This window comes from Perna viridis, chromosome 6 (genome assembly GCF_037379345.1).
Source record: "Perna viridis isolate PV_CMFRI_1.1 ecotype Kerala chromosome 6, ASM3737934v1, whole genome shotgun sequence".
Classification (NCBI taxonomy): Eukaryota; Metazoa; Mollusca; class Bivalvia; order Mytilida; family Mytilidae; genus Perna; species Perna viridis.
In genome coordinates this window covers 47505283-47530065 of record NC_142450.1, presented here as the reverse complement: position 1 = coordinate 47530065, position 24783 = coordinate 47505283, and the positions used below count along the sequence as shown (strand labels likewise).

At 31.7% G+C, this 24783-nt stretch overlaps 2 protein-coding genes across 2 annotated transcripts; both read right to left on the bottom strand.

The window, feature by feature from the left end:
* Window positions 1-198: 198 nt before the first annotated feature.
* On the bottom strand, window positions 199-24211 carry LOC148615320 (polycomb protein EED-like). Its single transcript, XM_088590225.1, has 12 exons — window positions 24089-24211; window positions 19865-19996; window positions 19546-19638; window positions 19014-19079; window positions 18190-18312; window positions 17837-17918; window positions 16660-16751; window positions 16225-16358; window positions 14667-14772; window positions 13897-14055; window positions 963-1036; window positions 199-698 (listed from the first exon to the last, which is right to left on the bottom strand). Exons 1-12 carry the CDS (start codon window positions 24185-24187, stop codon window positions 572-574), a joined length of 1287 nt encoding a protein of 428 aa, XP_088446351.1. The 5' UTR covers window positions 24188-24211; the 3' UTR covers window positions 199-571.
* On the bottom strand, window positions 4978-8329 carry LOC148615321 (uncharacterized). The gene has a single exon (XM_088586228.1). The coding sequence runs from the start codon at window positions 7942-7944 to the stop codon at window positions 5050-5052; it is 2895 nt and encodes a 964-aa protein (XP_088442354.1). The 5' UTR covers window positions 7945-8329; the 3' UTR covers window positions 4978-5049.
* Window positions 24212-24783: the final 572 nt, after the last annotated feature.

The window sequence follows — 24783 nt, the reverse complement described above, 5'->3', positions numbered from 1 at the left end:
CATGATAAGTTACAGGTAAAATGTACGTTTTGTTCTGCAACAATGATATTTACTTTGGATTAATTAAAACTCGAAGAAATCACAGTCTGGAGTTTGAAATTTACTTGAGTATCCAACATGGGGACGTGTGGGGTATGTAAGCATGCTCACTAAGGTTCTTTAATTTTTTTCAACTACACATACAAAATAAATAGTACATAGTTTTAAAATATCATTTATTATTGTATCTTCAATAGTAATTTATTCAATGAAATTTACTAATATATTGATACTGTTTTTTTCTATCAATTGTATAGACACAAAAATACTAGAATTCACAATAATTGTTCAAGTAACATATCATTTAACAATGAACACATATAAACTCCCTTGTCACTTTTTTCCTATTCCGGTATACTGGGTATGTATTACACTAAAACACAATTAACCTTTATCCACTATGAATATCAACTTTAAGACCACAGTAGAATATACTTTGTAACATCACCCTGTCATATCCGGACATGTTAAACATCGTGTAACAAGAGACAAATTTTCACTTCCATTATTAAGATAATATTAGAGCTGTAGATTATTTGAGTCTGTCCCATCTCCAGATACAAGCATCATCAGTTACAGCCAGTAATGTGTTACCATCTTTAGTGAAAGCAGTTTGTCTGATTGCTGAATAACATTTCTGGTGGGTGATTACTATATACCTTTATAAAATAGAATAACATTTCTGGTGTGTGTATATACCTACATAAAACAAATGCTAGTATATTAAAGGGGTGTTCACAAGGTTAACTTGCAACATTTTGGGATATTGTCAAAAACTATTATGTGAAATCTTCGATGCATATCCACAGCTAGAGAGATTTTTTAAAAAATTATGAACTATAGTAATATTGCTCTAGTTGATTTACATGTAAATCAATTTTAAATGCATGTTATACACTAGATATAAACAAGTAATTACTAACCTTGCTTCCCTGGGGTCATCAATATCTATATCCCAAACATAAATCTTCCCCACTTGATTCCCAAGTGCCATGGACTGAAAAATAGAAGGCAAATATAAATCTATTACACTATATTCCCAAATGCCATGGACTGAAAAATAAAAGTCAATATAAATCTACCTCACAATATTTCTGAGTGACATGGACTGAAAAATAAATGTAAAATATAAATCTTCCCCCCTTGATTCCTAAGTGCCATGGCATGAAAAATTGATCAAAACATAATAATCCTTGAAAAGGTGCTGTAGGTTCAATGTATATTTTGAATACTTATATTAGCCTTGAAAAATATAGTACGATTTGATACTAAGAAATTAAAAAAATTTGTAGTGCATTTTGTATATCTGAAAAGTCCTCATAGTGTTGAATTTGTTTGATGACTCTTTATTTTAGAATTATTGCCCTTGGTTGGTGACTAAGGGCTATTTTTTTTGTGTTTTAGCTTGTAACTTAAAAACTGTAATAGATGAAAGACAAGAGGCTCCCAGGAGCCTGAATTGCTCACCTGGTTGAATTTTTACCTTTCAAAGGCAATAAATTTAACAAGAATTTTTACTCAAGAAGTATTTGGTAAGACTTATCATAAGGATCATTTCAACAATTAAAAGTTTCTTTTATTCTATCATAGTTTTCAAGATATTGACTAAAAAACTAAAAAAAAAGTCATTTTTCCCCTTTCTAGGGCAATAACTCTTACAACTTTTATCCTTGAATACTTTTGTAGTCCTAATAATAAGGATCATTTAAGCTATTGAAAGTATTTTGCTAAACCTAAGTGTTTTGGAGATATATGCGAAAAACTACTGTCTGACCCCTATGTCCTATTTTTAGCAACGATGGCCATATTTTTCGATGAATCAAAAATCCCCACAACAGTTCTATGCAGGATACCCAGAGAAACATTCATACCAAGTGTGGTTTCAATTCATCAAGTAGTGTCAGAGGAGAAGATTTTAGAAAGAAATAACATTAAAAACAGCAAAAATCGTTGAAAAAGGGCAATAACTTCAACATGGCTAAATGGATTAAAACCAAAATTTGAACAGAGATAGATCTCATCATGCTGAACACTTTTACACAGTATCAGAATTTAGCTAAACCTAACGGTTTTGGAGATATAAGTGAAAAACTACTGTCTGACTGTCTATTCCATGCCAGGTGAGCTAAAAACTATAAATTGTTGAAATAATCCTTATGACAAAGCCTACAAAGTCCTTGTAGTGTCTAGGTTGTGTGACAACTCCTATGCCACTGAAAGACAAACATGACAAATTTCAATAAATATAAATGAACTTTCAATTAATGATTCTCACAACAAGGCCTAGCAAGTCCCCAAGTGTTCAAGTTGTGTGGTGATTTCTTATTAAATTTAGTTCCCTTGAAACTTCCAAGAGCCTGAATCAACCACCTGGTGATTTTTTTTGCCCTTTCAAGGACAATAACTCCAACAAGGAGTCATCCTAAAGCTGCAACTTAATGAAGACTTTTGTAGGTCTTATCATAAGGATCATTTCATCAATTTAAAGTTTTTTCTATCTATTACAGTTCAAGAAATTGGTTGAAAACTGAAAAAAAAAATTTCCTTGTTTGCCTTTCAAGTGCAATTACTCTAACAAGGGGTTGTGTTTGATAACACAGACTTTTGTAGGCTGTATCATAAAGATCAAATCATTAATGTAAATTTTTTTTTCTATATATTAAGGACTTCACAATATTGACTTAAAACAGCAAAAATGATCATAATAACTCTGATGAGTCATCCTGCAATTTCCACCTTAGGGTGTCTTTTTGAAGGTTTTATCTTTAAGATCATTTCATCAGTGGAAAGTTTTTTTTATCTATTATGATTTTCAAGATATTAGTTTAAAACTGAAAAAAAACTTCATTTTTTGCCTTTAAAGGGAAATAACTCTAACAAGGATTTCTCCTACAACTTCAACCAAATGAAGACTTTTAGTCAGTAAGAGCTCATCAACCCAAAGAAGTAAAGTTTCTTCATTTTTTTTCTATTCCATGTAGCTATTGAGATATACCTTTGAATTAAATGGCTTTACCTTTATCTTCTATAAATAGATATAATGGTAATGTTTTTACATAAAAAATTTAAACTCCTAAGAAATGTTCAAGCTAACTTTCATTAAAACATGTCAGGAAGTTTCAGAGAAAAAGATGTCTAGAGAAAAGTTCACAGACAAAGACAAGGGCAACACCCACAACAATGGACACCAAGTGGTGGCAACAGCTCACATGATCCTCTGGGCTAGGTGAGCCAATCAGGGTCTCCAGAACCTCTTGTTTTAGTAATATTAAAGTAGAAGATGAACTTGCAGTGACAATACTTTGACAAAATAGTAGTGGTTGTAACATGAAAGAAGCACCATGGTGGATGTATCTAGAGAACAGATGATGCTTACCATACTGATGTAATAGATTCATGCTTCCACTTCCCATATCGTCTTAGTTTTCATAGTGTTTTTTTTTTTTTTTTTTTTATATTATGTTTTTTTTCTCTGTTTTCTGTTTTAATAATACACTCATACAGTTAACCTACATACTATAGATCTGAGTGCCAACAAAATGTCCATGTAGTAAATCAATATTTCTTCTATCAATTTCCTTTGTATATTGTACCTCAATTTTTTAGAAATATGTTATAATAAATGAACAAAAAAGATTTCAATTTCATCCAGAAGGGAAGTAGATTTCATTTCTACACCAAGGAAGGGATTACTATTTAAGTTCACATTTCACTTCCTAATTTTACTTAAATTCTTCAGAATGATTTTATTTAGTCAGTTGTGGAAAGCCACCTCCATCTCAATATAATTTATAGCAATTGTCTTCTCATTTATGTGGTTTTTATCCATGAAGATTCCAGTCAACTTTTTCACTTTAAATGTATTGTTTGTATGACGTACCATTAAAACTAATTCAAGTTCTGATGGTATTTCCTTTGGTAGGAAAAAAATTAACTCTGTATTCTTGCACTCTGTATGGGATAACATACTGCTAACAGTAGTATAACTCATTAACTGTAAAGCCAAAAATAATAATAGTCTTGTTTCCTGCTACCAGCAAAAAATATGGTAGGTAGGTATGGAAAATTATTTTATTTTTCAATTACATTGAGTTAATGAGTCAACAATTTAGACTTTATAAGTGCTTAAATGGCAAAATGGACATAAAATATTAAGGGTAGGGGCAAAAAAATAGGATAGTTGGTAGCAAGAAACAGACATTATTTTTTTCCCTAATACTAATACTCCAGTGCTTCTACTTCATCATACACAATGTTTAATATCTTTGTCAACACTAGTAGTGTACTTTCTTCACATATGCATTTGATACCCAACAATCATGATTCAAAGAGTCATCAGAACCCATTCAATTGTTCACAAAATGTAGTGAATTCTGATAAATAAGTTAAAGTGCAGATGTACAAAAAGACAAGACCTACACATACAGCTAGGCTTGGTGATTCCTTTACTCCACCCTTGTTTACAGGGGGTATAGCAAGGGCATTAAAATGAAGAGAAGAAAATTACAAGAGGATTTTTTTGTTGCTAAAATGAAACCAAAGTACACCTGAATAATAACAAAAACCTTTCATATCATTTACCTTTAAAGTAGAAAGAAACAATTGATTCATTTCAAAAAATCTTTTAGTAAAAACACCATTACATTTAAGTTCGTTTTTGCCCATAAAAAATAGGCTTTCCCCATTCCAAAGTCAAAAATGGGTAGAACTATCAGAAAATTATATGGAATATAAATTCATGGTAACACAGACAACTACATATCATGTCCTAACTACCTACACTACTTCATGAAATTCAGAGCAGCAGTTTTTGAGGAGAGACAACCAGACATACAGACAGATGGACAAGGCAAAACACAATACAGTGGAGATATATGATCACTTAAAAAAAATCATTTTAAAATGAGGAAATGAATAAAACCAGGTATCAACACGGCACAAAAAGTTATACAGAACTAATTAGTTACACACTTGTTTAATATTGATAATGATGTACATGAGTAAATGCTTTCAAATATACTGTGCATGAGATTTCAGAGTACCACCTATTGTGTTATATCCTGACATTTTATATTGGTCTTTAAAGCCTATGTTTTGTCGACTACGTGATCCATGCCAAGTGCCCATGTCAGGGTAGTACTCATTGAGTCTATAACCAGCAGTATTTGATCTAGGCATCCTGTTAATAGTGTAATACTTGACATCTGGTACACTTTCAGATCTACTGCTGAGAATAGGTTTGGGACGAATAACATCAACATTACGGAATGATTCACGATTTAATTGCTTGTTGACTAAGTTTTTCATGTGCTTTTTATGTTGTTGCCATAGAAACTGTTGGACATATGGGTTTGTTTCAAGTTCAGAGTTTGTCTTTCTCCTAGGTTTCTGAACTATCAATTCATTCCTGTGTTTAAACACATAGCCTGAGTCTGAGTGTCTTCGCTTTTTTTCACCTTTCTTCACTGCTTTGCTTTTAGGTGATTTCTTTGTCTTCTTTGCATTAGAGACTTCCTTTATATCACCGTTCATAAAGTTTCCATACCCATTCATCATGTTCATTGTATATACTTCATCCATCATTTTGGACTTCTTTTTCTTATTTTTACTTCCAACCTTATGATTAGATATTGCCTTTATTTTTTCATTATCTTTTTTCTTTGATTGCTTTGACTTTTTATCCAAAGTATCATCTGGTATAAATGGTGAATGTTCCATGCTTTCAAAGTCAATTGAAGGTCGACTTTTCACAATAAGCTGATTGCGTCTCCATTTTAAATGAAAATGACATACAAATGCAGTGGTAATGATAACTATCAGAAAAATGGCTCCTACAATTGAATAGACCACCATATATAGATAGAGAAAATCACATTCAAAATGTCCCAATTTAAACTCACAGAAATCTTTACCATGTTGTTCCTCCGGAGACAGACAAGTATAGTTTTCTTTGCTGTATGACATTTTAACACCAGAAGAACAAAGCCAATCACGAAAGTCTCTTGCGTAGCAATTACATACAAAGGGATTGACTGAAAAATCTAAATTCTTAATATTTGTTAGCTTTCGTAATCCAGATGGCTCAACATGATGAATTCTGTTGTGGCTAACACATAATTCCTCTAATAATTCACTTTTAACAAAATCACTTGAATAAAATTTGGAGATGTTATTAAAACTAAGATCCATTTTCTTCAGTAGAATCAAATTTTGAAATAATTCATCCCAATTATCAGACCTGTATAGTTGGTTGTGTTCTAAGTGTAGAGTAGTTAAGTTGGTAAAATAGAGAAACAATTTATCCTCCAAGAAAATCAGATTGTTTTCAGCTAAATCTAAAAACACCAGCTGAAATAAGGCATAAAATGTAGCTTTGTTCAAACTGTTCATTCCATTTCCTCTCAGAGATATAGACTTGACATTCTTCCATCCTGGAAACCTTATTGTTTCAAGTTTATTAAAAGAAAGGTCAATGTACTTTGGAGAATAAGGTTCAAAGGTCGAGTCAGCAAGGGTTTTAATCTTATTACCTTTAAAATTCACAGAATTGATATTAGGCGAATCCACAAATAAAAATTCATTAAGCTCGATTAGTTCATTGTTTTCAAACAAAAAAGTTTCCAACTTGTGTAATGCATTCAGAGTATCTAAACTGGCAATAGAATTGTAAGACAGATTCACAAACTGTAAGTTCTGAAGAGAATCTGGAAGACTGAATGATACCAACTTATTGTGACTGAAGTCTAACCATTTAATATTTTCAAAGTTCTGCAGAGTAATTTTCCCATCACCTATTTCATTATATGAAAGGTCTAAATGGTCTAGGTTTACCAGATTTGCATCAAATTTGGGATCAACATCTGATATCCGATTGTTTGAAAGATCAAGATACAATAAACTTTTGAGTTCAGAGAGAGGTTGTGAAATAGAAGTCAATTTATTTTTACTTAAGTCCAGTTTTGTCAATGTTCCAGCAGAGTTTTCTGATAATTCTGGTGGTACTTCAGTTATGTTATTGTTGGACAATAAAAGTTCTTTGATATTCCTTCTTCTGAATGTACTAAATAGTTCAGTGACATTGGTAAGCCCAATGCTAGATAAATCCAAATACTTAATGTTGGGAGAATCACTAGAGTTAAAGAAGTAGGTCAGATTAGTGTAGGAAATATCAAAATTACCACTTAAATCCAACATTTCTATTCCTTGTGGATTCTGAAATGCTGATTCATTAATAAACTTTATTCCACAGTAAGAGAGATTCATGACCTTTGGTACAGTCGACCTCCAGCTTGATGACATTTCAAAAGCATCTGATGGAATATTCTGGAAACTGTTGCCGCTGAAGTCTAAAACTTGCATCTGTTCCATAACTTGAAATCGTAGGCCAAGTTTGATATCAGTCAAGTTGTTATAGCTGATATTAAAATATCGTAAATTAGTCAATGTTCGAAATGCCCCGTCTGGCAAAACAGAAAATCTGTTATGGCTCAAGTCCAATTCCTCCAATGAAGTCAAATGAGAAAAAACATCAAAATTTAAAATCCTCAAATAATTATCTGTTAGCACTAACTTCCTCAAGTTCCGTAAATATCTGAACACTACATCAGTAATTGTATGTATTCTACAGTGAGTGAGTATTATCTCCTCTACTTCCATCATGAAGGAGGAAAATGATGTGTTCAACATCGGACCAAGAAAACTATTTCTAATCGTCAATGATACAACATCTGGATGAAAGTTCTGTAACTTTCCAACCCCCATCTTACTTTCACAATGAACAGTTCTCTCATTGTTAACACAATCACATGATGGTTCTGATATACAAGGTATACTAAATGATGGAATAAAAAGACAAGTCAAACTTAATAAAAAACATATATATCCAAACTTAAGTACTCCATCCATTGTAACAACTAGTCTATTTGTATTAAAATTTATGTATTAGAGGTACATACTCTGGCTATCATTACGTTATCATCATCTTAACCATGTTTCCTTATTTTATATTTCCGTCAGTCTAGCAGTCTGGTACAATTACCCTTTATAGAAACTTATCTAGTATCAACCAACATGTAACAATCTGTGTGGGCAGGGTGGATACATAAGTCAACACACCTCCAAATTATCACTCAAATCACATTACATGGTATACTTGGGAATACTGATGCAAAAAAGCTTGTAAAGGGAGATCCTCTGAAGTTTAAAAAAATATATTCAGAATAAAACTTAACAAATATCTTTCTGGTGAATATTATTTCCTCACTAAGATCATCCTTCATAGAACCTCCATCTCATTAATATTCATATTAAGCGACAATATCTCAGTTAATTATAATTCAGAGATAAACATAATTAACAGACAATCATAATCCATGTAAGATAAAATTATCAACAAATGTGAGATTGAATTCATTAAGACAGATAAAGGTTAATTAATCTAACTAAGGGAAAATTATAACATGTTTAGAGAATAAACTTTTTGATTTAGGATAGAATATACCTTTTTTTTTTACCTTCATACTAAAAATAAGTAATACCCAGCCATAGATATTTCATTTATAGTCAAGGGGCAAGTAACCATTGAATACATTCTTCAAATCAGCATTGGATTCTTAATTGATTAAAAGCCCTTAAAAAATGTTGAGTGAAATAAAAACTGTCAATTATAGCTAAAATTCAATAGACGTGGAATCTCTATTTTTTTATTTTTAAGTAAACAATAAATTTAAAATTTCATAAAAATGATTTTTTCATTAGAAATTAAGATAAGATTGCATATTGGTACCAGGGAATTGAAACTCAGTAAAAGAATAATTTAGCAACCACCAAAGAATTGATAGCTATCAATAAAAGTACTATTATCACTTATTTTTAAATTCACAACATGAAGTATGGGAGCAATTAAAGGACTTGATTTTAGTTTACCAAATAATAATGCTGATAAAAAATATAAATAAATTTAGATAAATAATGTGTTATTAGGTTAAGCAAAGTTAATTTTTACATTCTATAAAATATTTGCCATGGGATACATAGCAACTTATTAACCAGCAGTAACTATCTTCCATGTCCATCTTTTTTCATGGAAATATATCATGAGTAGTGGTTAATATCTAAAAAATTCATGAAGATGAAAAAGAAATATTTGGTGAATTACATTTCCAGGAATAAATATTACTTTTCCAGGATTTCAAATTTATGCTTTTAAGAAAAATATTCCTATGTTTCCCCCCCCCCCAAAAAAAAAAAAATTTTGCATGGAATAAAAAAAAAATGATAAAAGTTACAAGACATGCCACTTCTGTTTGCCAGATGACTCTTGCAACCTGCTTACCAACGGGAGTGGAAGTCTTCAAGCATGATATATATCTTATTTCATTAAAATAACAAGAGGCTCCCAGAAGCCTGAATCGCTCACCTTGTTAATTTTCTGCTTTTCAAGGATTCTAACAAGAAATTGTCCGACAATTTTGACTCCATGAAGACTTTGGTAGGACTTATCATGCGGATCATTTCATCAATAGAAAGTTTCATTCTATTTATTATAATTTTCAAGATACCGACTGAAAAAAAAAACAAATTTTTTTTGCCTTTCAAGGGCAATAACTCTTATATGGAGTCATCTGACAACTTTGATCCCTAGATACTTTTGTAGGCCTTATAATAAGAATCATTTCACCAACTGAAAGTTTCATTCTATCTATCATAGTTTTCAAGATATAGGCTGAAAATTGTAAAAAAAAAAAAAAAAGAAAAAAAGTCATTTTTCATCTCTCAAGGGTATAACCCTTACATTGAGTCGTCTGACAACTATCCCTTGGAGACTTTTGTAGGCCTTATAATAAGCAAATTTTCAGCAATTGAAAAATATTGGCCAAACCTAACGGTTTTGGAGATGTATGCAGAAATCTGCTGTCTGACCTATATGTTCTTATTTTAGGAACGGTGGCCATGTTTTTTAACCGATCAAAAATGCAAATGGTCATTTAGTTAAGGATACCCTAAAAAACAAAAATACCAACTTTCATTGAATTCTGTAAAGTAGTTTTTGAGAAGATTTTTGGAAGTAATAACATCAAAAACAGCAAAAAACATCCAAAAAGGGCAATAACCAAAATTTGACCACAGATAGATCTCATCATGCTGAATAGTTTTATCCTGTCAGAATTTGGCTAATCCTAACAGTTTTGGAGATATATGCAAAAATCTACTGTCTGACCCCCATGTTCTATTTTTAGTAACAGCCGCCATGTTTTTTGACAGTTCAAAAATCGCCACATCAGTTCTATGCAGGATACACCAAGAAATATTCATACCAAGTTTGGTTCCAATAGATCAAATAATGTCAGAGGAGAGGATTTTTGAAAGAAATAACATTAAAAATAGCAAAAATCGTTGAAAAACGACAATATAATCAACATGACTTAATGGTTTAAAACCAAAATTTGATAGATCTCATCATGCTGAACACTTTTACTCACATCAGAATCCAGCTAAACCTAACCGTTTTGGAGATATATGTGAAAAACTACTGTCTGAGCCCTATGTTCTAATTTTAGTAATGTCAGCCATGTTTCTCAACAATCGAAAATCCCAACAACAGTTTTATGCAGGATACCCCAAGGAACAATCATACCAAGTTTGGTTTCAATTGGTCAAGTAGTGTCAGAGGAGAAGATTTTTGAAAGAAATAACTAAAAAAATAGCAAAAATCATTGAAAAAGGGCAATAACTCAATTATAGCTTAACGGATTAAAACCAAAATTTGACCAGAGATAGATCTCATCATGATGAACACTTTCACATATTGTCAAAATTAGCTAAACCTAACAGTTTTGGAGATATATGTGAAAAACTACTGTCTGACCCCCTATGTTCTATTTTTAGTAATGGCAGCCATGCTTTTTGACAGATCAAAAATCCCCACCTCAGTTCTATGCAGAATACTCCAACGAACATTCCTACTAAGTTTGATTTTAATTAGTCAAGTGATTTGACTCAAGTTGTTTCAGAGAAGAATAATTTTGTAAAATTGTTAACGACGACAACGATGACAGACGATGACTACGGACGACAACAACAGACGATGATGATGCTCAACCTTGTTTGCTAGCCTTTTTAAACAGCGTAAATTTTTTCTTTGTTTATGTTTCAAATACTCTCAGTTTCTTCACAATTGCAGGGCAATATCATTTGACACAGATAACATATTCTTACGACTACTAGGCTTCAGGCATCAATTTCACAAAAAGTTGTAAGTGTAAAGTTGATCGTAAGTAATGACATCATAACAGAAAATAGCATCGTTATAACATAACTTTCGATCAATTTAAAACTTACAACTTTTTGTGAAAATGACACCTGGACTTCCAGTTGTGATATTATCAATTGTATACAATGACAATATATTTTGATATCATGATATTATTACTTTTCAGCCTTTTCTTAAATTGTTAAAAAGGCAAATTAATTTTAAAATTGTTTATTTTATTTAAGATGAACACCATTTAAATAATTGACAAAAATCGAAGATTAACTATGATTATGACTATTTTTAACCCTTTTTTGTTTTCATATTTGAAGCTTAATTTCTTCTTTTAAACTACAGTTTGATATGTATGTCAGTAATTAGATGACTATTGTTTACTAGCACTTTTATTTTAGAAATCAAACGAATTTTTTAGTTTCAACCGATGGATACGAAAAAAAAAGTGTTCACTAATTAAATGATTTTGAAATAAGTTTTAAATGCTCATATGCATTTTAAGACTTTTCCAAGTATTCAGTATTCTCTACAGATGAATGACAATACTTCAAAATCAAATTAGAAAGTTATAAAACAACAAAAAGACACATTAATGACCAATATCTCATGGAGGACAGGCACATCAAATCTGCCCTGGATTTGAACTAGTTTTATAAGGCTTTAACCATCCCCTTTAAATATAATGTCAAAAATGTACTGAAACAACAAACAAACACACCATAAAATTCACTCAATGAAACATCAAATTCTCTTCATTGAATATTTCAACAAGGAAGAGCTTATGATGATTTAATATGTTTACCCTTTTATTAAAAACCAGATTATCTTAATTTGGAGTCCTTTTACTGTAGTTTTATTCAATCATGCACATCAACATACAGAATAGAGCCCAATCTTCCTATAAAACTTTATCAAAATCCATCAAGCTGTTTAGGAGGAGTTGGGCTTACAAGAAATGTGGACAGAAAGTCAGACAAACAGGATGATTTCTAAATACCCCTAAACTTTGTTTGTGGGGGGGTATAATCACAGTTATCTCTCATGTGTCAAAGCAAAGAGATGTAAGAATTGTTACAATAAATCACATCGTGATTGACAACTACCTAAGACAAAAGTTATTTCTTAATAACATTGTCAAAACTAACTGTAATATTAAACTCAATTCATGTGATTAATTTAAAAAGTAAGAAATTAATGCCCATCAGTAATACCTCCCACCCCACTTTAGTATATGCCATTTACAGACAAAATATAAACTGACTTGTTAAAAAGAAAGTTTGTATAGCTCAAATGCAGCTAAAGCCTGACATTAAATTCCACAATATGGCATACCTACATAAGGCTTGTGTCAAACAGTAAGTACCTGTGAAGTAGTTTCAGAAAATGGTTAAGAAAAAAAAGTGTGATAAACAGATGGACAGCTGGATGAATAAGGGTAAAACAATATACCCATATTCCCCTGAAGCAATGTATAATTTTTCATTTGTTTCCACATTCAATATTGACTTCAGTCCATGGGTAACCAACCTCAACAAAATTTCTGGTCCAGATCAAGGGTCCAAAAATTTTGACAGCCCATGTCGGTCATTTTATCAAACCTAGCAGACATTTGTGTCACTCTTTTAAATGCTCAGATCAAGAATAAAAAAAAAATTTGTAGATATTTAAAGATAAATATTGGAATTTCTGTTATTCCATCACATACTGTCTTTTACAAAATATCTGAACGAGTGAACAAGTCATCTTTTGACCACACATGAACGTCCTCAAACATGTAAACAAAACATCATATCTCTCAGACTTTTCATCACATCGGCAAACAGTTGAAAACTTCCCAGTGCAGTGATGAAAAAAATGTTGAATATTTATGAAAGAAAATCGCAAATACATTTTGTATACTGAATTAAATGGGTTGTTGACTTCTGTGATAAAAAGATTTGATTGATAAATTAATAATTACAAACTACGACTGTTTCGTAGTTTCACAACACCATATGCTTTCGTTACCACTGAAAGATCGGCAGGGAAATGATTGACTTGTCAATATTTTTCTTCATTAAATCAAGTAATAAATATATGAAAATTCTCTGAGTAACTTCAATTAACTGGTATACATAATGGTGCTGCACATGTACTGTTAATATAATTACGTAATGAACTACTCAGTCACAGGTGGCTCCACATCAGCTAATATTGATGCACACTTGCCAATTAATTTTCAATAAACAATTAGGAGACAGGGAGACAGGATGCATATTATACACTAATAAAACTACACAGACTGTAATTTATAAGGGTTGACAATTTCTTATGTCCAATATCGGAAAATGGTAGTCGGTCAATAACATTTTTGACCGTTTCTGGATCCTTGGCCCTGATGTATATTAACCCCAATCATTAAACTTTGAATTCAAACAATAGAACAATCCTGAAAACTGAAAAAGAGCTTTTTTCCAGGGAAAAGAACATTAATGAAATCCCTCAAATCATCTTTTCTTAATTGTATATGTGAACAGACAGAGGTACTACATAACAATGTCTCATCAAGATACAGGCATTTAAAGGTTTTCTTAAGTCTGTATGTTACCAACCTTTTGCCAGAAATCCAGACAGAATCTCATGTACCAGATATCACAATCTTTGTAGTCAAACCTATGTAAAATTGTCACTTTACTGTCATTAGCCTTAAGATTATCCAGTGTATCATGTAATGGTCCAGGCTTCCAACAGTTTATAGAATTCTCACATGACTACAAATAACAAAACAAGATCATAGAATGGGTCAAAGATAGAAATGGTTGGTTTGCAATAAACAGGAAGTAGAAACATGACAGAAATCCCATCCCACAAATGGGACCCCAAACTAAAGTTGCGTACTAAATATCTACCTGTTAAAATTAATGTTTTCATTTCAATCAAATAATTAAGGTAAAAGATGTTGGAAGCACAGACCTGTCTCCAATAAAGAAGGGGACATGATAAACTAAATTTATTAAAACTGGTGAATACTGGATGAAATATAAACTTTAAAATCAATTACTTTTGGCTACAACTTTCCCACTAGACTCCAAGATTAACTGCAATAAACAATTAAATCACAGGGGTAATGAAAACACACTAAAGAATTATTAAAACTACAGTAAGTTGCCAAGCCATCTAAATGTTTCTATGACAGATCTGTTTTAACTACCTGATGACAATCCATATTTTTTACAGTATTCTATGGAAATGATCCATAAAATCCTGAACTTCCTGAAATTTTAACAAAGGTACTATGGAGATATTCACAATCCATAGAGCATAATTTGCAGTCAAAATTGGTAGAAAATCTGTATAAGTAAACACCCCTCCTATAATGTACCTTAGATAAAACAAAGTTGCCAAGCCATCGTACGCAGTCTACATAGTTCCTATGGACATCTCTTGTACCAAAGTCTGGGAAGTTCTGGCTTACTGTTGGAAAAGGTCTGAAATAATTGCAAGGAATAGAATGTTGTAAACTCAAATATAAGCATTTACTAGCAATATCACACATTTAATAACTTCGGTTTAATTTATAAATTTTAGATAGTAGTAATTAAGAAATAAATGTACCAGCCATTTCAATGGGTTGAAGTGAATTAATGTTTTTAATGCACTTTTTATTCCCAAGAAATTGTTTGTAAGCTTTACTTCATAAATGAATTCCTTTAAAAACACTAATAAAAATTACTTTTATATGTACCATAATAATCATTATAACCCCTGAAAACAGGGTTTGGACAGTATATAGAAATCATCCCCTCTATCTGTCCACATTTCTTATAAGCACAACTCTTTCTAAACCTTCAGGAGGTTTTGATGAAATTTTACAGGAAGGTTGGACATCAAATGAAAATGTGCATGAAGGAGTAAGGAGTACAGTTACCGTCAGATGACTCCTAAGGGTGTTAATCCAGCATAAACATTTTATATGTTAAAACCTTGTAAGCACAACTCCTCTTTAATTGCTAAAACAGCTTTAGGAAGGTTGGGCATCATATGTAGATGTGTATGAAGGAATAAAGTTACTGCTGAAGGTTTAATATATTGAAGCCTCATAAGTACAACTCTTGCTAAACAGCTATCGGATTTTGATGAAATGTTATAGGAAGGTCGGTATCATATGTAGAAGTGCATGAAGGAATATAATTACAGTTGGAGGACTCCTAAGGGAGATAATACAGTTGAAGGAATATACATTTAACATTTAACTCCATATGAAACTTGGGTGTTCTCATTGTGAGTTTGCTCACAGTTAGCTCTTACAATGAAACTGACAGTTATATTTGAATTCATTGTTCAACATCCTGTAAATCCATTAACTTATGTGTAAATTCATTTTTTTGTCATATTAGAAATTTTTGGATATCAAGAAATTTCATACTTTATTTTTAATACAAATTCAAAAACCGAGAGTTTGAATTATAATGACAGCTATGTCACATTTTTAGCAATAATACAAACATGCTGTGGTATTGTGCCTGGTGTGGCAGGTATGGCTATTGCTATACCAAAAATCATCGTTGATATGGCATGCGGTACCTAAAACTCTTTTCAATTTTTTTTTTAAAAAGGGTACTTTACAATTGCCCCAACAACTACCTGGCAAGGGGTCATTCTCGCTGTACCATTCCAAATTTGAATGCTACACATCCACCATATGTGAATTATCTCCCCTGTTTCTTGATTTACTCAGTCAGTCAACATGCAATGAAAACAACAAAGCACAAAATTATTTGTAATTGGATGAGTAGTGCTTATCATCAGACGACAACGGGCAGACAGACATAGACCTTTGTGATTGTACACTACTTAAACACATCTAAAACATTTTCTTAATATCCTCCATCAACTTACGTATAATAATAACTATACACTAGTTTAGATAGAAGTCTTACTTATTAGTTTTGACACTATGGTAAGTGTAGGACAGATCTATGGCAGCTGTAATCTCATCTTTGTCCATCTTCCACATCTTCAAAGAGTGGTCCATACCACACGACACAAAAATGCTACCTTTAATGTTAAAATCCTGGAAAGAAAAGATACCGTTGAATATATAGTTTTATCCACTTGAGAATGAATATTTCGGGAATATATTGTAAAGATGTTTTAATATTACAGGGTTATTTTTCATATCATGACTTTCATCTTCATTCATGACTATACTTACATGTGTAAATGTAGCTACCCTAACCTTTTAATATCATTTACCAAATTTAACTTTTCATACCAGTCAAAATACTTATTATATCAACAAATATAAAGCCAACAATGTCATCAAATATAAAGCCAACAATGTCCAACCAGGTAAAGAATCAGGGGTATCTTACAGCACTAAGTACTTCATCCCTGTGTCCATCAACTCCACCAAATATAACCACACAAATATCTGTCTTCACATTCCATAACCTCAGGGTATGATCTGTCAAATACACAGTAATACATTAAAGTAAAGTTAACCACACAAATATCTGCCTCCACATTCCATAACCCCAGGGTATGATCTGTCAAATACACAGTAATTAAAGTAAAGTTAACCACACAAATATCTGTCTTCACATTCCATAACCTCAGGGTATGATCTGTCAAATACAAATATAACATTCAAGCTCTTACACCAACAAACAGTAACTTAATAACTAAATTCACATATGATAACTACACTGGTAAAAATGCCACACGTGTTTTATATGCGTGTCACACGCATGTGAAAGAGACGTTTCATGCCACATATGTGATACATGTGTGAAAAATGCATGTGATACGCATGAATCACATAAGTAATCATGCATTTCACATGAGTTTTTCATGTTTGAAAGAATACACATGTGACACATGCATAATTATTTCATGTAAAAATTATGGTACATGTACTTTATACTTTCAAATGCCCTCCTTATCCAACTACCATGATGGTTCATTATGTATCATTTTTCTCAAGTGCAACATTGACTTTGTATTAAATCTTTCATTTTAGTTTCAATTTTATTCATTATTAGCTGTTGTAAGTGCTTTGTGAGGAAGAATATGGTTTCCTCATCGATTCAAAACACGTGTTATATGCAGTTTTAAACACGTGTAATGCATGTACATTTCGCATGTGTCACATGCGTATTCCAAACACATGCATGATACATGTGTTTTCTGACACATGTGTTTCACATACATAGCACACACATGTAAATGCATGTATACTATGCATATGATACACCTGTTTCACATGTGTTTTAAGGTACATGCATCACACATGTGTGGCATTTTTACCCTAGTACTTCAAGTACATTAGTTATCTTTTAATGTTCTACATGTAGTTAGATTAATTACCATGAAGGGATAAATACTTAGAAACAAACTGTGAATCATGGAACATCAAATAGCAGAGAAATACTGTCTCTCCTGAAAATAGTATTCATTTCCAAGAGTTGTGATGCTGGTTTAAAAAAAAGAAAATGAACAATTTCACAAGAGAGAGAAAGCAGTTAACTTCCTCTAAAGTAATACATGTACCTTTAGAAACAGACAGTAACAGATTAGGATCCTTTGGATAAAACTTCAACTCATTGATGGCATTACCATGGCCTACAAAATGCTAAAATCAAAAATTGTTAACATGTATCAACTCATTGCTAGCATAACCATGGCATACACAATGCTGAAATGATAAATGATTAAGTATATCAACTTATTGCTAGCATAACCATGCCATATAAAATGCTGAATGACAAATAATTAACTACCGTAAATATATAATAAGTGTACAATAATCTGAAAAATTTTATTGAAACATAACTCAAAATTAAAATTTAGTAATATTGAATTGCTAAAACACAAATTAAGTTATAAGTCAGTTAATGACATACCTTAATACACTGCATGGAAACAGGACTGATTAATCTAATGACACCACGAAGACCTGCTGCTGCTAGTATTGGTTGTCCTAACTCATCATACGACCAGGCACAGCAATAGAAATTCTCTTCTGTCTGGCATATGTTCAGGAAATCAATACAAAATATTAGTGATCTTGAATTCTGTTCATGGTAACATTGCATCTGTCATCTATTGACACAATCTTTGTGTTTTCTCTAATAAATTCTTATAGTAGATTTAGGGAGATATGGGATGCTGAATAAGGGCTTTCTTTCCTGCAAATTCCCTGCATACCATTTGTAACCATAGTAGAATGAAGTTTGTCCAATAAAGTCCAGTTTAGAAACTATTTTTTGGCACTTTATATTTACTTTTAATAATAACTTTTTTCTTGAGTAATTTCGAAATATCTGGCCCAAGCCATAATGATTTTGGAAGGTACTTACGTTTGTGAAGATACCATATATCATTCAGAATATTATGGTACAAATAACATACATATATCAAAATAAAGCATTACTGATTTTTACTCCACAGCCATAACAGTATCAGAACCTCCAACATTTCTAAAACAACCAATCCTTCTTTTTCAGATTGATCCTTATTGATTTTGTCAAATATAGACTAGTGAAACCCTCCGCAGCAAGACACCAGTAGAACAGACTGTAATATCCTTACTTTTTTTTATTTTTAATCAATTTGGATACTCCAGTAAGGTTAGCAGCTATAGGCTGTGGAGGCAGAAGATAAGTAAAAAAAAATTGTGAAATTCTAAAACATTATAAACACATTGTAAAGATGGTGGAAAGGATACAGATGGATCAACATAAGCCTGTAACAGTTTTATCTTTCCATTGTCCTGTAACTCATATACTGTCACCTGAAATCAAAGATGTACCTCAGATGGTCATAGAAAGCCGGATGGTTCCGCGAAATAATTGTACTATATTTAATCTGAAGGAGTGAAAATACATGGTTACAAATGCCAAAGTACAAATATATAAAGGTTGGGTATACAGAATTTGTTCCAAGTTAAAGTTTCATGCAAAGACTAATCAGATAATATCTAGGTTACACACTACTGCTTATACTTTTGTCATATAAACTTTATCATAGTTTTATTGTCTATGAATAATAAATAGTCTGTGACTATAATGAACAGTACTGTGCAGCAATAAAAATTATCTCCCCTTACTGATTTAAAAATTTTTTGCATATTACCACCAGTAGAAGACACTTCACATATATGGTATATTACATTTAAGAAAGAGTGGTGACTGATGTTTCCTACATTCTAGTTACAAGGAAATAAATTTTTCGGTGTTATGGTTAAAGTCATGACTTACTCTGTTAGTTCCAACTGTAGAAAATACAACAGGATCGTCATCTCTAGTTAGCTGGTTTACAGCTATACCAAACAGTGGTAATCCATGGTCTTCCTACATAGTAATAACATACCAGTTTCATACATTACATACTTAAATCATGTAGCAGCCAAAATCATAACAGTTTCAATGTATCTAAAATATAGATAAAAAAACTTAACATCTTGATAATTCTGCATTTAGAATATTTTGTCAGTTTGTTTGTCTGTTTTTGGTTTCATTCATGCCATTTAGTGACATATTAAAATCCATTAAAAAATAATTTCTTTTTCCACATTACCTTTACATGATTTGCATATTTAAACTGTAGCTTCTGTCGTTTGACACGAGGCTTCCCTTTACCTCTACGGGGAACACTGCTTGTTTCTGATATGTCATCTAAAATTGTACTGGCAGTGCTTGATATATCATCCTAAAAAGAAATGGATATACATAAATAGTATTCATATTTTTTAATCTGAATACCTTGTAAAAGTTTGCAAATCAAACATTCAGTGAGATTGTATTTCTAAAATATTATTTTACATTTTAGTACATGACTCAAAATAAAATAAAAAACTTGCATGAACCTTTCCTTTCACTCTACAAGGTAAATGGAAGTATGTATGAAAATGTAACTCTAAAATACATATACTGTTAAAGGGACACCCCCTTACCACACGTGTATGAGGATCTGTGTAAATGGAGTACCCCACATGAGTATGAAAATCTGTTAATTGGGAACCACACATGCATAAGGATCTGTTTAAATGGGGTTTCACACATATGTATGAGGATTTGAGTAAATGGGATAGCACACATGTGTATGAGGATCTGTTTAAATGGGGTACTATACATGTGTATGAGGACGCGTACAGTGTTATAGCAAAATGATTTAGTCAGGTATAAAAGGTAATTAACAGGGAAGAATATTGATATTATTTTGTTGAATAGTAAGTTCATAGAGAGGTTTGTAGCAGGTTGATCCGTCCCCATACTTTTCCATCCCATATATATCTGCCCCAAGTCGTTCCATCCCCAAGTTGATCCGTCCCCTCTAATAATTATATTGTTTAAATTTATGTGTATAAAATTTAGTGTCTTATACAGACAATTTTATTTATGACTATGGTCATCACACTTTCAAGGTAAGTATCAAAATTCATAACTAAGAAATGAAGAAAAAAAGAGCAGAACATCAAACAAAGTTTTTCTTACTGATTAACCGTTTGATGTTCATTATTTTGTTAAATCAAGCTTAGGGAAGGTTTGGATGCTGCACTTAACTTGTAAAAATCTTGATTAAAACAAGTAAATGGAAAACAATTATCCATTAATGATTAAATAAAAACTTTAAATCGATTAAATACTTTCCTCTTTGTAATGTAATAATCATATGAATTACTTTTAACTGTACTCAATTACATGTAGGTCTAATACTAATAATGTTTTATGAACTATAATATATTCATTTATATTGTAAAATTTAATAAAAGACTTATAGAAAAGATCATTTATTTTCAACATTTGTGTTAAATATTTTGATTGCATGACTTCATAATGCATCAAGTTTATGATTGGAGATGGATCTACTTAGGGACCCATTGACTAGGGACAGATTGACCGAGGACGGATCCACTAAGGGACAGATCGACATGAAATCCATAGAGACTGTTGTTTATTACTCATTGCAGCTTTTATAGACATGTATTAACAATGTTAAAAATAAGTCTTAACCTGGAATGATATTTCAAATAGGTACATTATATTTTTTCTTTTTTTTCATCAGATATTTTATTTCTATTTCCAATATCTAAAATGTTGCAGACCTAAAAATATTGTCTACATGGGTTTGTATTTTTCAAAATATTTTTTTTAGGTTTTGCTAAAATAATGTAATTGATCTGGACCTGGAAAAAGAATTGCTAAAATCAATGTACCCACCCTTAGACACACATCCCCAAATAAACTTTAAAAGCAAGGGTTGACATAAAAAAAAAAGGGCTGGTCAGGAAACTGGAAACACCCATATTTTTTAGGCCTTAGGAAGAGATTGTTTCAACTTTTAAAGCAGACACACAGCATGCATACCTGCCAACTTTTGAAAATTGCTGTGGAGGTTTGTTGGCGGGATGTGTGAACGAACATTTTTTGGGACATCTTTAGCAAAGTGCATGGGTTTCACTGTAGTAATGTATGAATGAGACAATCACTTAGTATTAAAGGGCCTTTTTCAGTTGAACAACATGTGCATGCACTGTAATAGATTGATGTACCGTATGTTTGTAAGCCCATCTTTTTTTTGGATTCCTCCAAACTTAATTGAAATTCTTAAGTTTTAATTCAAAAGTATAAATGAGAAACTCATATTTACATTCAAATGTATTTCTACTCTTTTAAAATATACATTGAACACATCTTTCCTTCTTTCCTTTACTGTCAATTGAAGTGGATTCAGCTTTCAGCTTTGAACTTTGAGGGGTTTAGTCATAACAAGTTCTTTTGCCTCTACACCAAAGCCTTGCTCTATGTGACAAAATGTTGCTAAATATAAAACTACTAAGGGGTTTTTTAACATCCTTGACAACCCTATTAGGTCTCACACAGACTAAATATGAAAGATGGACATTTGAGCAAATTATTCTTTTCATTATATGAATACCATAGGTTCAGTATATGAGGAAATGTAACAAATATTCAAGAATGATGCAACCAAATTTCAAAATCATCAGTATTTAAAATGGAATTGTAGCTATTTCACTATTGCAAACAAAACTTTTGGGAAATACAAAAAATTGATACTGCACTGTTGAAATTACAAGATCAGCTAAAAAAGAATTGAAGATTGCAGGGGAGGTAATTCATTTTGTACAAACAATTGCAATTTTATAATTTGTTTACATACATGGTTCTACAAATTTTAGACCTATTGCAAAGAATACATTAATCTGAGAGTACTTCTGACAAATTAATTGTAACATGATGCCAAGGCAAACCCATGTTATGAAAAAATAATTAGTCAACTGAAGTAAGACTGGGAGTAGGATGTTAAGGTCAGGAAAGAGGAATATCTTACAAATAATTGAGAATGACAGATCTTGCTTTGTATATTTTATGCTTACTGCAGAGTTAGAAATAGTAGCCTGCCTGCCAGCCAGCGACTGGCTATTTTTTGGCAGGGCTGGCTAATTTTAGCAAAAATTTATATAGCCATATTTTGACAAAATTGTGTTTTTGGGACAAATTTCAGATGAAAAATCATGTCAGCGGGACAAACGGTAATAATCATGAAAACGATCAAATCGTGTCAGTTTGCAGGTATGAGCATGTATCAAAGAAAGTCTCGTTAGTCCCTGTCGGTCAGCATAGCAGTGCTTCATTTACAAAGACAAAGAGTTACAAATAGCTTTCCTTCATGGACAAAGCTTAAAAATCATATTAGAACCAAAACAATGTATTTATATTAACACAAATATGGCTCATTTGAACATTGATTATCAATACTTAACTCGTATAAACATAAATTAACATTTAAAATAACAGCTTAACATTATCCTGAGGAAATCTAGCCATGTAAAGCAGTGAGAATAAAACAATGTAATGTCTACTTTTCAACCTTTGGTGCTGTTACTCTTTCTTCTTTTTTTTCTTTTTGAAGGTAAGGAGGAAACTTAACATAATTCTTTTTGTCATGATCTGTCGGGAAATATTTTTCAAGAGAAATCAGGGATCTCATGTACTTGGCGATCGCAATACTGGTATAAAAACTTGTTCCAGTATAGTGATTTTGTTTTTTCAAAATTTTGTACAGCGATGTCCATCCACCGATCGCTTAGGTTTGCATGTCCTTGGGGAAAAAGACCTACTTGGAAAGAATATGAAGACCTAGTCAAATTACTACAAGAACAAAGTCCACTTAAGACTAAGACCATTGACGATTTAAGACTCATTCTAATGACAGTAGCTGTGTATTACCACCTTAATATGTAATTTTATCATGATATTTTGATTTGTGCTTTCATTAAAATAGTGCTCAATTTTCTTCTAACATGTACGAAATAAATATCATACAACAGTTTTTGCAGTCTTCCATATCAAAGTCAACATTACTAAATCAATAAAAGTTAATACTGTGCAGAAATGAGTAATTACATAACAGTACTTGAGTTAATTTTTTACAAATACTCATGACAATACTTACAATTACTACAATACTATAGATATATATGTACAAGTAAAATATTTATCTTTTTAAATCACAATACTGGTACAATACTGGTATACAATACTGGAACAATTTTTATACCAGTATTATACACAATACTGGTATACCAGTATTGTCATCGCCAAGTACAGGAGATCCGAAATCAGGCTTAATATCATGATTTATTTTTTTTATTATTATTATGTTTAAGATAAAAACCCCGAACGCAACAAATATATCGGATTCCTTTCACGTAAAACATGACAGAATAACTGAACAATTTCTCAGTTTGAGATGATTAAAAGAAGTGTATTGAATTACTTGATCGTCCCCTGAACCATCTGCATTTGTTGGTAATGATATTTTGGGTCGTTTTTGCAAAACAGGCATTGTTGACATGCTTTCTTCACTGTCCGACATTTTTAAATTTCCTTCTTTGTTCAATCACGTGGTAAACATGTGATTTTACGAAAATGCTTATGACCATAGTCCATATTATAAGTGACATTGAACACAACGTTCTTAATTTTACATCACAATCAAGCTTGCCGAAACTACGCTGACATTTTTCTGTTCTAGACTTCTAACAATTAGGCTCATGAAACAGGGTCATATTCCGGGCCTGACATTTAATGAACAACACAGCGTGTGTTTATGGGATGTTTACCCCAATGGTGCACCTAATCCATGCTTCCAGTTTTTTTCTTTGTGCGTGTTTTATTATTATTATTATTATTATTATTATTATTATTATTATTATTATTATTATTATTATTATTTCATGTTATTTGGATGCCAGTGAAAAAAAAGAGAAAGAAAAATAACCAGTAGAAACATTTTAGCAATTCTTTTTTTTTTTATAGTATCCACTATAAAAATACTTAATAGAAAGAGAGTGTTCAGGTTTTATAATACTGCCGAAGGGGAGCTACGTTGTACATGCATTATTTAGGTACAGAACTCCAAGACAATAAGCAGTTTCCACCAGGCGAGTTTCCCCCAACCTCGCTTATGAG